The 15000-nt window shown below is 38.2% G+C and overlaps 1 protein-coding gene across 1 annotated transcript in view; it reads right to left on the bottom strand.

The window, feature by feature from the left end:
• Positions 1-15000, bottom strand: part of LOC106870484 (F-box only protein 11) — a 173336-nt gene that overhangs the window by 83132 nt on the left and 75204 nt on the right. Inside the window, exon 2 of the mRNA XM_089359471.1 lies at positions 8757-8951. Within this exon, the coding sequence (XP_089215597.1) occupies positions 8757-8951 (195 nt within the window). The remainder of the gene's footprint in view (positions 1-8756; positions 8952-15000) is intronic.

Raw genomic sequence — 15000 nt, 5'->3', positions numbered from 1 at the left:
AAAAGAAAAAAAAGAGTAACAAATGCTTCTAATTCAGACACAGGGTCAGTAATTTTGATGGGAGGAAGGGATTAGCTGATTACATCAACTTGATCGGTACTTAATCGACCCCAAAGAGAAGAAAGACAGAAGTTGAGCTTGGCAAAATTTGAACCCAGAACACATGAAATACTACAAGGCATTTTGTCCGACACGCTTATGATTCTGCCAGCTCACCACCCTCCCAATAACACCACCACCACCAACAACAACTATTATTTATATTTTATTTATCATTATCATTGTTGTTGTTGTTGTTGTTGTTGTTATGCCTAGCAACTGAGTTTAATATAGAATCCAACAGGGCTAGAATGAATTGAAAATGCCCATGCATGGTCTGTCTCGTTCCAAGAGAGAAAAACGCAGTAAAAACTCACTGATTAGGTTCATCCAATTGTAAAAATTGGTCAAATCTAATCATTTTTGTTTCTGCTTTTATCTTAAATGAGTCCAAATCATAAAAGAAATCAATTTGTCTGACCTCAATAATCGATATTATATACTAAAAGCAGCACTGCTGCTACTGGTGGCGATGGTGATGCTGGCATGAAAAAAAAAAATCTAATTTGATACACACAAAAGACAAAAACTATAAAAATGTCTCCTCTCTCTCTCCCCACCCCACAAGCACCACCACCACCACTACAAAATTAAATACCCAGAGTTACAAGTCAACGAGTAAGCTTCTACTTGGCCATATGACCGGCTAGAAATAGTAGCTAGATTTGCCTCAAATTACATTTGCCTCAATGATAATGCTTTCTACTATAGGCACAATGGCTGAAATTTGGGGAAAGGGGCCAGTAAATTACATCGACCCTAGTATACTACTGGTACTTATTTCATCAGCCTCAAAGGGATGATAGGCAAAGTTGAACTCAACAGAATTTGAACTCAGAATGTAAAGATAGATGTATGAAATGCTACTGAGTGTTGATGATGATTTCAAATTTCTGCCACAAGGGCAGCTTGGGAGAGGGGATTCAGTCAATTACATCAACACCAGTGCATAACTGGTACTTATAGTCGACCTCGGTGGAATTTGAACTCAGAACGTAGCGGCAGGTGAAATACCACTAAGCATTTTGTCCAGTGTGCTAACGATTCTGCCAATTCACCACCTTAGTAATAATAATAATAATAATAATAATAACAATAACAACAACAACAACAACAATGATGATAATGAGGAGGAGGAGTGTTTCAAATTTTGGCACAAGGCCAGCAACTCAAGTGCTCAACTGGTATTCATTTTATCAACTCCAAAAAAAAAAAAGATTGAAAAACAAAGTTGGCTTCAACAGAGTTTGAACTCAGGACATGAAGAATGATGGTAACAGTAATAACGATGGTTTCTAATCGCAGCCAAATCTGCCTCAAATCACACCCTTCATCATCATCATCATCGTCGTCGTTTAACGTCCGCTCTCCATGCTAGCATGGGTTGGACGATTTGACTGAGGACTGGTGGACCAGGAGGCGACACCAGGCTCCAATCTGATTTGGCAGAGTTTCTACTCTTCTGTCTTCAAAATAATGTCTGCCTAGAAATATGTTAGAAACATGACAGGTTGATCACGGAATGCCTTTGATCATCGATATGGTTAATTGGCCCTGACCTAGGGCTAAATAATATCAATTTTCATGTCCCAATGGGGAAAGATCTATACTGTCACTCAATTTGCTTGAGAGAGCAGCCAAATCTTTCTGGAATTGCACCTTGCTATCTCAAAAGCAAACACCTTAGATAATGTAGGCCTTAATTCCATACCTCAGAAAGACAGGTGGAATGATCACAGGTGGAATGATCGCAGGTGGAATGTCTTTGATAATAGATCTACTCTTAAAGGGACAGCCTGGGCTAGGCAAGAACACAAAAACATCAATAACTGCATGATGGATTGACCTGCAAGAAACAGTGGCCAAATAAATTGCCCTCAGATCAAACCACATCGTTTTTTAAACAACAAAAAAAAAAAACACATTGGATAATGTAGTTCTAGAAACCACTAAAAAGAAAGGTTGGTCAAGGATAACGAGCTTTTGATCAAAGATCTGCTTAATCAGGTTTGACCTGAGGTTACCGTCACCACATCCACTGCCACTAGCAGTAGTAGAAAGTCTTCCTTCTATATCCCACAGCGAATATCTTAATTAACTTGATTATCATTTGTAATCTTGGAAGTTTTTCTTAATTGAATTTTGCTTCAAAAACTGCCAATGTCAAAAGAAAAAACAAAAAGCAAAAAAAAAATTTTTTTTTAATTTTTTTTTTCAAATCGATACAATAATAAATAAACAAAAAAACCTTGTTAATTATTTTCCCACCCTTGCACTCATCAATTCAATTAACACAGGTGGCCCTTCACCATGTAGTCTAAGGTGACATCCAATCAGATTGTAAGGATCACATGGTCACACAGTGGTGCATTAAAATAGAAAAACATGAAACAGAAAATTGATGACATTTAGACATAAACGAAAATAAATAAATAATAATAATAATAATAATAATAATAATAATAATAATAATAATAATAATAATAATAATAATCCTTTCTACTATAGGCACGAGGCCTGAAATTTGTGGGGAGGGGGCCAGTTGATTAGATCAACCCAAGTACTCAACTGGTACTTGATTTATCGACCCTGAAAGAATGAAGGGCAAAGTCAACCTCGGCGGAATTTGAACTCAGAATGTAAAAACAGACGAAATACCGCCAAGAATTTCACCCAGTGTGCTAATGATTCTGCCAGCTCGTCACCTTAATAATAATAATAGTAATAATAATAATAATAATAATATGCCCTGATGCAGTACCAGGCATTGGTCTCATGGATTCTGATCTTCACTGATTGGAAGCGTTATCATGTACATTGTTTTGCCTTGGTATAAAAGATAGGCTACAGCAAATATTCTGCTCAATACCACAGATTTGCTTGTCAGTTGTTTGACCTTAACCAGTTGGGCATGTCCCTTGGTGGCTGACGATATGTGCATCTCTGATCATGAGCAGAAGTAGTGGGGGAGCATCATAGCCGTGTGTTGAGAGGAATTCTTTGGGGTTTGAATAATTCACCTCTGGAAGCATGAGTGTTTTGTTCATCATCCTTAAAACAAACTTTATTCAGGGACCTTTTGAGCATGATGGGGTACTCAACCTGAAGAAAATTCTAACTGGGCCCCAAGTTGATCTTGGTTCAGCGTTGATCCCTGAACTCAGGTTAAGTCAAGTGAAATGTTGCCAAGCATTTTGTTTAGCATGCTAACAATTCTGCCAGCGCACCACCCCCACAATAATAATAAAAATATTAATAATAATAATAATAATAATAATAATAATAATAATAAACACAAGGCCACAGATTTCTGGAGTGGAGTCAATTTAAATGACTCAAGTTCACTTATTTTATTGACCCTGGAAGGCTAAAAGACAAAGTTGATCTCAGTGGAATATGAACTCAAAACATGAAAGAACAAAACTAAATAACTCAAAGCTTATAACTCCAAATTCATTAGACTTTCTATAGTCACTCGACCTGCTAGAAATCACAGCAAAATTCCCCTTGTGCAACAGCTCATCTTAACAAAGAAGGTACATTGGATAATACAGACCTGGAGACACTATCCCAGAATAAGATAGGATGGTCGTGGCTGGAGTGTCTTTCATTATAGGTCAACTTGATCAAGAGCTGGCTTTGAGCTAAACAACAATTCGTATATGTACCATAAATCAATAATTAACAACTTAATTAACAGCATAATTAACATCATAATTAATAGCGTCTTTTTGTTTGTATTTTTTTTTTTCACTGTTTAAATAGAAATTTCTATCTAAAACTAATTAATTTCTGAAAATAATGTTTAAAGTTTCCAGATTATATATATTTATAGCGTGTGTGTGTGTGTGTGTGTGTGTGTGTGTGTACTAAATTACAGTGATGTTCACAAATTTAGATAAATTTGTCTACTATAGTCAAACAGGAATCTTGACATTTCAAGAAAATTCTTCCATTTTAAAATAAATTTGTCTCCTTTACTGCATATAAACTGAACTAAATTTGAAAACATTACTGATTTCCCACACCCCCACCCCACCCCCACCCCACCCCCACCCCACCCCCTCCCACCATGCAGTATTATAGTTCCCTCTAATTATGGTTTGTATTTAATCGTTATAATAATTCTTTCTAAGTCATGGCACAAGGAAAGCAGTTTTGAGGGGAGGGGGAAAGTCAATTACATCGACTGCAGTACTCAACTAGTACTTTATTTTATTGGCCCTGAAAGGATGAAAGACAAAGTTGGCCTTGGCAGAATTTGAACTCGGAATGTAAAGAACCAAAAGAACAGAAGAAATGCCACGAAGCATTTCGTCTGGCATTCTAACAATTTTGCCAACTCACCATCTTTGCTCTTTATAATACCATTGTAAAAGCAGGTTGCTTACCAGTTATGGTATGGGGCTCACACTCATAATGTCATGGGTTCAATTCCTGAACCGGGTAGTGCATTGTGTCTTTGAGCAAGGAGCTTCATTTCACATTGCTCAAGTTTTCTCAACTGAAAATGAGTACAACCTTCTCTTCCTCCAGTCATCACATCCTTAACCCTTTTGTTACCAACCCGGCTGAAACCAGCTCTGGCTCTCTAGTACAAATGTCTTGTTTTCATAAGTCTTGAATTAAAATCTTCCACCAAACCTTAGTCACAATTAATGTTCCTAACACTAGCTTAATGATAACGAAGTTATTTTACTAAATTCTTTGTTATATTTAGAGTAATTGAAAGAAACACAGAGCATCTCAAAATGAATACAGTAACGGAAGGGTTAATGTTTTACTGGATCAAAGGTGCTGACAGGGTCAGTAAAACAATTCACAAAAGCCTCTCCAACCCTATCCACCTGCCACTCGGTCCACTCAGCTGGCAAAAATGAGTTGTACCTGTAATTCAATGGGCCGGCCTTGTTATATTCTGTGTTACGCTGAATCTTCCTGAGAATCTGTGTCAAGGGTACACGTGTCTGTGGAGTGCTCAGCCACTTGCACATGAATTTCACGAGCAAGCTATTCCATTGATTAGATTGAGTGGAACACTCGTCTTAACTGATGGAGTGCCTGAGCGAAAATGGTCTCTGTTTAAGATTTATAATTTTAACAGCTTCACTGCTTTTGACAAGTGTGTGTGTGGGGGGGGGGGTGTCAAGCTGGAGGCAAATGGAAAAAAAGATAAGGGTTCGCGAACGGAAAAACACACCGTCAAAGTTTCATCTAACCCATGCCAAAAACAACAATAATGATAACAATGATGATGATGACTATGATGATGATGATGTTATCATTGTTTAACTTGAGCTTCATTCTAGTTCAACTCACTCATTAGTTTAACCCTTTAGTATTCAGATTACTCTGTTAAATGTAGTAATTTTTCACTCAAATTATTTAGAACTAAACATTTATTATTTTATAGCTTCGAGGTTTCAATGATGTGATTGTTTATTTTTAGAATGCCAATGTAGGTTAGGTGTGAGAGGTTAGATATCGCCAGTTTGAATATAAGATATGTAGAATATTTCGGCCGGGATATGGCGGGTTTAAACACTAAAGGGTTAAGGCGTGTACAGAAAAATTCACTAATAGCAATTTTACTAACAGCAACTTACTGGCATCAATTTTACAACCAATAGTTCATAACAGCAATGGAATCCTTTGAAGAGATGGAAATATTGCAACTGTGCTGAAAGAATATACAGACTCGTTGTGAACTGTGAACCTAACAATGTTATCATTTAATATTTAAGAGATTTATGATATCGCATTTCAGAAAGCCTTTCAATGCTGTAATCACTGTTTTCATACTTTAAGAATAATTTTTGTGTGTAATACTTTTTACTCTTTACTCTTTTACTTGTTTGAGTCATTTTGACTGTGGCCATGCTGGAGCACCGCCTTTAGTCGAGCAAATCGACCCCAGGACTTATTCTTTTGAAGCCTAGTACTTATTCTATCGGTCTCTTTTGCCGAGCCGCTAAGTTACGGGGACGTAAACACACCACCATCGGTTGTCAAGCGATGTTGGGGGGACAAACACAGACACGCAAACATATACACACACATACATATATATATATACATATATACGACAGGCTTCTTTCAGTTTCCGTCTACCAAATCCACTCACAAGGCTTTGGTTGGCCTGAGGCTATAGTAGAAGACACTTGCCCAAGGTGCCACGCAGTGGGACTGAACCTGGAACCATGTGGTTGGTAAGCAAGTTACTTACCACACAGCCACTCCTACGCCTATAACTATTTCTTTTTTCTATTTTTTTTTTTATTCCTTTATTGAACTCAAGACATTAATTAATAATTTGCCATTGGTTAATATGTTAATTGGTTAATTGCATGTAGGTGTATTTACTAATTGATGAATTATTGATAAGTAAGTAACAGTCAGTGAATTTTCTTGTAGCCAATGAAATGTATTGCAACTACGACATCTTGTTTTTTCCACCCATCATCCTGTGATGCACCTGAACACATCATCGGTAATGCTTCCAGGGGTCATTAGTTGTTTGGGGTCAATTAACATCAGACACACTCAACCCAGGTAACCCAGCCAGGATTGATCAATCCCCCAGCTTGTGTCCAGTTAACGCGACCCCTAACAACACTGCTCTTTCCAGACACCTCCTGATCCATAGCCCTCATGAAGCAGCCTCTACTGCGTCCACAGCCAGCCAGATGGCCTTCTACCTACAGGCCCCTATGGTGCCAAATACATTGTATGCCCTGCAGAGGAACTGGCTTGCAAACCCTCTGCACCTAACCATGATGATGCACTACTACAACATCCAATATGTCCCTCTTTTTTTTTTATTAAGACAGCAGAATGTAATTTAAGGAAGATTTGACTGCTATTTCTGTCAGACTGACTGACCATATAAAGGCTCCCTTAGTGACTCAGTTTGATTATGTTATCCTGCATGTTGAAATAGATGTCATTCCGAGTCAACTTCATGTTTATTCCATTTCAAATAGTTTTAAAGAAAAATAGGTTATCTCAAATGATAGTCTTGGGTTATCTATGACAACCCAACTTTCTTCACACATGCATGAGTGTGTGCACACACACACACACACACACACACACACACACACACACATATATATATATATACACACACACATATATCTATAAATATATCAGAAAGAGAACAAAGCAACAACTGTATGGTATTCAATGTTATTATCAACTACAAGAGCTATCCAAACAACACTCTCACTGAATGGCAGTGATTAACAGTACAACCTACTGGTTCACATATCTGGGACAATGTTGGTGATACACACACACACACACACACACACACACACACACACACACACACACACAAGCATCCTAGACTCACACGTCCAAAAGATGCTCTGGCTGACTGAGGGATAATCACAGCTACCTACAACCACTGGCCTACATATCTGGGACAGCATTATCAATATCCATTCAGATGACCTAAAACAACATCCACTGAAGGCCATGCACACTAACAGGCAGTGAAACACTCACCAATACACTACATACAACCAATAATGACTCACGTATCTGAAACAAATGTTGTTGATACAGACAGAGAAAAAATATGCTCAAGCCCATACTTCACGTCGACAAGCACTAAATCACAAATCTACTTGATACACACCAACATACTTCCAAACTGACACGCTTACAAATACACTACACCTGCCAGCTTACATAACCGAGATGGTATTACTAATAGACACATATGAAAGATCTGATTGGTTGAAGCATAACCATTATTTCACCTGGACAACCACAGACTGATAAATCTGAAATCGCGTTACTGATACATACACACATCCAAATTAAATGAAATTGATACATTCACTAAATACACTAATATACACTGGCTCAGATAACTGAGACAGTGATGCTAACAGATACATACAAAAGATCTGATTGGTCGAAGGATAAGCACTATTTCACCTGGACAACCACTGAGTGATAAATCTGAGACTTGTGTTACTGACACATGCATTTGTTTGTTGTTGTTGGCACTCCATCGCTTACGACGTCGAGGGGTCCAGTTGATCAGATCAACGGAACAGCCTGCTCGTGAAATTAACGTGCAAGTGGCTGAGCACTCCACAGACACATGTACCCTTAACGTAGTTCTCGGGGATATTCAGCGTGGCATAATGTGACAAGGCTGACCCTTTGAATTACAGGCACAACAGAAACAGGAAGTAAGAGTGAGAGAAAGTTGTGGTGAAAGAGTACAGCAGGGTTCACCACCATCCCCTGCCGGAGCCTCGTGGAGCTTTAGGTGTTTTCGCTCAATAAACACTCACAACGCCCGGTCTGGGAATCGAAACCGCGAACCTATGACCGCGAGTCCGCTGCCCTAACCAGTGGGCCATTGCGCCTCCACAAAGTAATCAATAACATACATTGGATTCAAATTTTGGCACAAGGCCAGCAATTTCAGAAGAGGGGATAAGATGGTTACATCATCGACCCCAGTGCTCAACTGATACTTATTTTATCAACCTCGAAAGAATGAAAGGCAAAGTTGATCTTGTCAGAATTTGAACTCAGAACATAAAGATGTACATAATGTCGCTAAGCATTTTGCTTGGTCTACTAACAATTCTGCCAGCTCACCACCTTAAACCAATAAGAAATATAGCACTCACTTGTATCAGTCCCACATGTAACCTTCGTCTGCTTCCTTCTTTTGGTCGGAACAGGGGGCGTGGCCAGTGATGGAACTGTAATTTCCGCAACTTCTCGTCGCCGTAAGTGATATCGAGTGACATGTTTCTGATTTGCATTGCTGTGTGATAACTCATGTGATAAACTTGTCCGCTGTTCACCTGGGTGAAGGTTTCCTGGTCAAAAGTAGAAGGATCGGAGAAAGTAAGCGACATTTATAAACAAGTTTAATGTGTTACATCAATAATATGTCATTCAAATAATATCAACGTCGTATATTAAAACAACACATTACACAGTTGATTGTTAATGATTAAAACAACACGTATTGAAAAAAACTAATGATTACTGATTAAAAAAACACATTAAAGGACCAATGATTAATGATTCAAACTACACATTAATCATTAATGATTAAACACCAAAGGACCAATGATTTATTAAAATAACACATCAAATGATGGATTATTAGTGATTAAAACACGGTAAATAAAGGTTGGATCAGTACCGCGAATGGTTAAAACAACATATTAATCATTAATAATTAAGAAAGTACATTAAAGGTTTGATGATTAATGATTGAAATAACTCATTAAGTGGAAGATCATTAAATGGTAGATCATGAATGATTGAAACAATGCATCAACGGATGGATCCCTAATGTCAATGCAGAGGGGAAGATAGGGGAGTAAAGAAGGGATAAAAGAATGAATGGAATAGCAAAAGAAAGAAAATGAAGAAAAAGATGATGAAAGGTGGAAAGAAAGGAAGGGAAAATGAAAACACAAAGGAAAGAGAAAACGAAGGAAAGAAACCAACGAAATTCTCCAGCATGCCTATCATGTGTGAATGCACACACACACACACACACACACACTTTTACATTAGAGTAGGTGCAATAGGTTTGCAAATTCCAAGAGTCACCGAAATTGCATCTCAGCAGATTTTAAAATCATGCACTATCAAGTTAGAAAACTAACACACTGAGTTGTAAGATTTTTCAGAAGCTGCTACTCTTCTGGCATTTTAGAATTCTAGAAGATTTGCATTTTTGTCTTCTGGATGCCAGCCTGGAAAACTAAGAAAAAAACAAAACTGTTGAAACTACAGGGTTTTTGCTTACAGGAGGTTGTAAATAAAAACACAAGTAAGGCTAATGAGAAAACATGGATGCAACATTCTCGCTGACAAACACACACATACACCAAACTGCTTATCAGTTTCCATATACCAATTCCAATTACAAAGAGACATTAGCCTGAAATTATAACAGAAGATACTTGCTTAAGGAACCCTGTGTGTGTGTGTGTTTTCAAGGCCAGTACCCCAGTAAGATACAAGAGATATTATATATATATATATATATATATGTATACACACACACACACACACACACACACACACACACACACACACACACACAAAGAGAGAGTGAGAGAGTTGTTTTTTTTTTTTATTAAAACTGAAGCTTTGTCTCGCAACTTGAGTTTCATGCCAGTGGGATCATCAGGTCAAATGTTTTGCCTGATGATCACACAGGTGTGGAAACTCAGGTCACAAGGTAAACCCTCAACTTTAGCTTTAATAAAAAAAAATTTTAAAAAAAGGAACTATATTCTCTACAACATGCATTGAGCACTCTTTCTCACTGAGCTGACATCATTAACGTACATACATATTTATGTGTGTGTATACATATATGTGTGTATATATATATATATATATATATATGAGCCTATATATATATGCATGTATATATATAATAATCCATGGACTATTATCATTATTATTACTATATATATATATATATATATATATATATATATATATATATATATAGGAAGGGCATATAGGAAGGGCGTTAGGAAGGGCATCCAGCCGTAGAAACTCTGCCAAATTAGATTGGAGCCTGGTGTAGCCATCAGGTTGTACCAGTCCTCAGTCAAATCGTCCAACCCATGCTAGCATGGAAAGCGGACGTTAAACGATGATGATGATGATGATGGTGAATATATGTGTGTGCGTATATATGTATATATATAATCATTTCTAAGGACATTGAAGACTGTGTCCTTTCACACATATAAAAGAACGTAATCTTAGCTGTCCCTACAAATGATAGAACACTATTGATCATTGCTTTGCTCAGACAGTATTGACTGGGAGTATGGTGGAGGTGGTCGGTACTAAACAACAAAGACAAAATACTCCCGCCTGTATTACATAAAAGGAAAAAAAAATAATTCAACTAAATACACATTGGGAGACATTTCGAAGGATTATTTAAAAGACATATCTGCTGAAAGTCTGTTAAATAGAGAAATCTGATGGTAAATTGAAAAAGACGTAAAGTAGTTGTTTAAAGGCTGGAGAAATTGCTGTGAATTTTCAACTGTGTTGGCAGTTAAGGATTCATATAGGTAGCTATTACATTTCCATTAGAGAACTAGCAATACTAGCTGAGCTAATTCACTGTTCCACAGTAGAATACTGGCGCTATTTGATACTTGAAACTACTTCACTATAAAATCTAAACCATTAAAATGACATATTTGTATTCTGAGCTGGTACGTTTTGGTTAAAACAGGAAAAACAAAAAAAATAAAAACCAGGAGGAATTAGAAATTTAAAAACTTGCTATAAAAGAAATTAACAAAAATATTTTCTTCTTCGAATGAGAAAATAATATAATGCAACAACAGAGGGAACTTCTACTTAAGTCAAACCATCTGCCAGAAGTAGCAGCCAAATTACCCTCAGATTATAGCTTGTCACCTTGAAAAAAAGTGGGACAGATTAGATTGGATAATATGGTTGAAGATAAACTATGCCTGACAAACAGACAGGATCGCCATGGCTAGAACATGTTAAATGCTTCCTTCATAAAGTCTTGCATGGAGCTAAACAACAACTATTATATGTGGCCATGTGGTAAGAAGATCGCTTCCTAACCACATGGTTTCAGGTTCAGTCCCACTTTGTGGCACCTTAGGCAGGCGTCTTCTACTTTAGCCTCAGCCCGACCAAAGCCTTGTGAGTGGATTTGGTAGATGGAAACTGAAAGAAGCCCATCATATACATACATGTGTGTGTGTATGTGTGAGCGTGTTTTGATTCTGTGTTTGTCTCCACCACTGCCTGACAACCGGTGTTGGTATGTTTATGTTTCCATGACTTAATGGTTTGGCAAAAGAGTGATAAAATCAGTGCCTGGCTTAAAAAAAGGAAGTACTGGGGTCAATTCATTCGACTAAAAATTCAAGGTAGTGCCCCAGCATGGCCCTAGTCTAATGACTGAAACAACTAAAAGGTGTGTGTGTGTGTGTGTGTGTGTGTGTGCATACATGTCTTTTAAGTTGTATTCTAAACATCAGCTTAATTAATGATAAAGTTATTTTATAAAATCCCTCCAACTTAATTGTGTAATACATAAATACATAGGGAATGTTTATCATTAGAAATTTAGCCAGACACAGTTAGAGTTGTTGGCACTCCGTCGCTTACGACGACGAGGGTTCCAGTTGATCCGATCAACGGAACAGCCTGCGCGTGAAATTAACGTGCAAGTGGCTGAGCACTCCACAGACACGTGAACCCTTAACGTAGTTCTCGGGGGATATTCAGTGTGACACAGAGTGTGACAAGGCTGACCTTTTGAAATACAGGCACAACAGAAATAGGAAGAAAGAGTGAGAGAAAGTTGTGGTGAAAGAGTAGAGCAGGGTTCGCCACCATCCCCTGCTGGAGTCTCATGGAGCTTTAGGTGTTTTCGCTCAATAAACACTCACAACGCCCGGTCTGGGAATCAAAACCGCGATGCTATGATCGTGAGTCCGCTGCCCTAACCACTGGGCCATTGTGCCTCCACACAGTTAGAGTATATATAAATTAAATACACCAACATTCGTCTATGGAGTGGAATCAAATTACAAAATAACAGCTAGTAACAACAAAAGCTGGTTTTAGACTGGTCTCACCTCCCTTGCTTGTCTGGCCCAGCACTACACCACATTCAAAATATATATCTTCTTCCTCCTCCTCAGTCCCCATTGCTGAACTCCAACGCTAACAGCTAACACGTTCATGTCTTTAGATCTTGCCCTCTTCTGTCAGACCTCACCTAGCTTACTTCTTCTGTATTTCCCTTCATCTACACCTGTTGTAATTGCCACCGGCCTGCAATAAAACATCAGACTGGACCAGGTGTGCATGCGTGTGTGTGTGTGTGTGTGTGTGTGTGTGTGTGTGTGTGTGAGTGGTCATGCACACGTATGTAGCAGTGTGTATTTTGTATTTATTTATATGTGTATATAAGCACACACATACACATACATACACACAAATTGAAATGAACTGAAATTAGAACGGATCCTCTCCTCCTCCACCCATCAACCCCTGACATCAGAGGAAAGACTTATTGAAGCTTAAAGAAATAAAAAGACAAAAGAGAGAGAGAGAGAGAGAGAGAGAGAGGAGGGATAGCTCAGGATGGTAATGTTTAGCCCCAGGTCAGGACTGATCCAGCAGACCTATGATAAAAATCTTTCCAGCTACCAAATCTTTCTACCAAATCCACTCACAAGGCTTTGGTCGGCCCGAGGCTATAGTAGAAGACACTTGCCCAAGGTGCCATGCAGCAGGACTGAACCCGAAACCATGTGGTTGGTAAGCAAGCTACTTACCACACAGCCACTCCTGCACCTAATATACTCTTTTACTTGTTTCAGTCATTTGACTGTGGCCATGCTGGAGCACCGACTTTAGTCGAGCAAATCGACCCCGGGACTTATTCTTTGTAAGCCTAGTACTTATTTTATCGGTCTGTTTTGCCGAACCACTAAGTGATGGGGACATAAACACACCAGCATTGGTTGTCAAGCGATGTTACGGGGACAAACACAGAGAAACACACACACACACACACACACACACACACACACATATATATATATATATATATATATATATACATATATACGACGGGCTTCTTTCAGTTTCCGTCTACCAAATCCACTCACAAAGCTTTGCTCGGCCCGAAGCTATAGTAGAAGACACTTGCCCAAGGTGCCACGCAGTGGGACTGAACCCGGAACCATGTGATTGGTAAGCAAGCTACTTACCACACAGCCACTGCTGCACCTAATATATGTATTTCTTAAACAAATTTTCAGCATCTAAACACCTATACCCAATCGTTTTATACTATTCAAGACTGGTGGCAGAAAGGAAGGAATCTATCTTCAAACTGGAGACTTGGCCTGAATACTAGCAAACAAAGTGGAATCTGCCAAAAGCTGCCAAGAGACAGGTGGTGGTGTGAAACTGGGCAACAGATTAAGTCTACAACCACCCAGCCTTCTTCATGGTTTTCATCAACCCAGTTTCATTCACGTAATTTGACTGGCACGAAGCTATAAGAAGAGGAGGGCACAAGCTTCAAAGTGCTGTACACTAGCATCAAACTTGAATCGAAGAGATTGCCAAGGAAACTTCTTAATCATACAGTCGCACTTGCGCGCTCAAACAATATAGAGAAAGAATTATTGTTTCTTAGAAAGAGACCGAATGCTAAATAGCACGGTCAATAGTTTCGTCTCCGAGCTGTGTGTATAATTACATGATATATTAGACATCGTATGTAGTTAAGTAGATAAGGAAGTGGGAGGGAATAAAGAGGTTAATATTCTGTGGTTGCAGAGTAAATTAGCTGCAAATAGCTTCGTTTAAATTATATAGTTTAGATAATTAATTATAGAAGAACAGATATCAATGAAAGGAGATATAAAAAAAAGCAGTAACTCGATTTCTTTACCAAAGTCTTTTTATATAAATTATCATATCGACATCATAATGGAAACTGTATCTTTCCAATTTTGCTAAAAATTACACATGAAACAATCAAGACTTCTAAGTAAAGAATCATAATTAATGATTTATTAGTTGTTTAGCCCCAGGTTAAACCTGATTAAGCAGGCCTACAATCAAAAGTAATCCCAGTGAAAACCAACTCTTTTTTTTTTTTTTTTTTCCTTTCTTATCCCAATGTGCAGAATCGCATCATCCAAGTCCCATTTCTAAGATGACACGGTGTGGTTTGAGGGAGATTTGGCTGCTAATTTTCACAGATCAAAATGACAATGCAGAACCTCATTAGTTCACTCAACTGAGTACCACAAAGAAAGCTTAATTCACAGCCCACCATAATGAGGATTTTTTTGTATTAAA

Source organism: Octopus bimaculoides, chromosome 11 (genome assembly GCF_046866305.1).
Source record: "Octopus bimaculoides isolate indiv1 chromosome 11, ASM4686630v1, whole genome shotgun sequence".
In the NCBI taxonomy this organism is placed as follows: Eukaryota; Metazoa; Mollusca; class Cephalopoda; order Octopoda; family Octopodidae; genus Octopus; species Octopus bimaculoides.
Note: the sequence above shows the minus strand (reverse complement) of the source record. Positions and strands in the feature narration are given on the sequence as shown.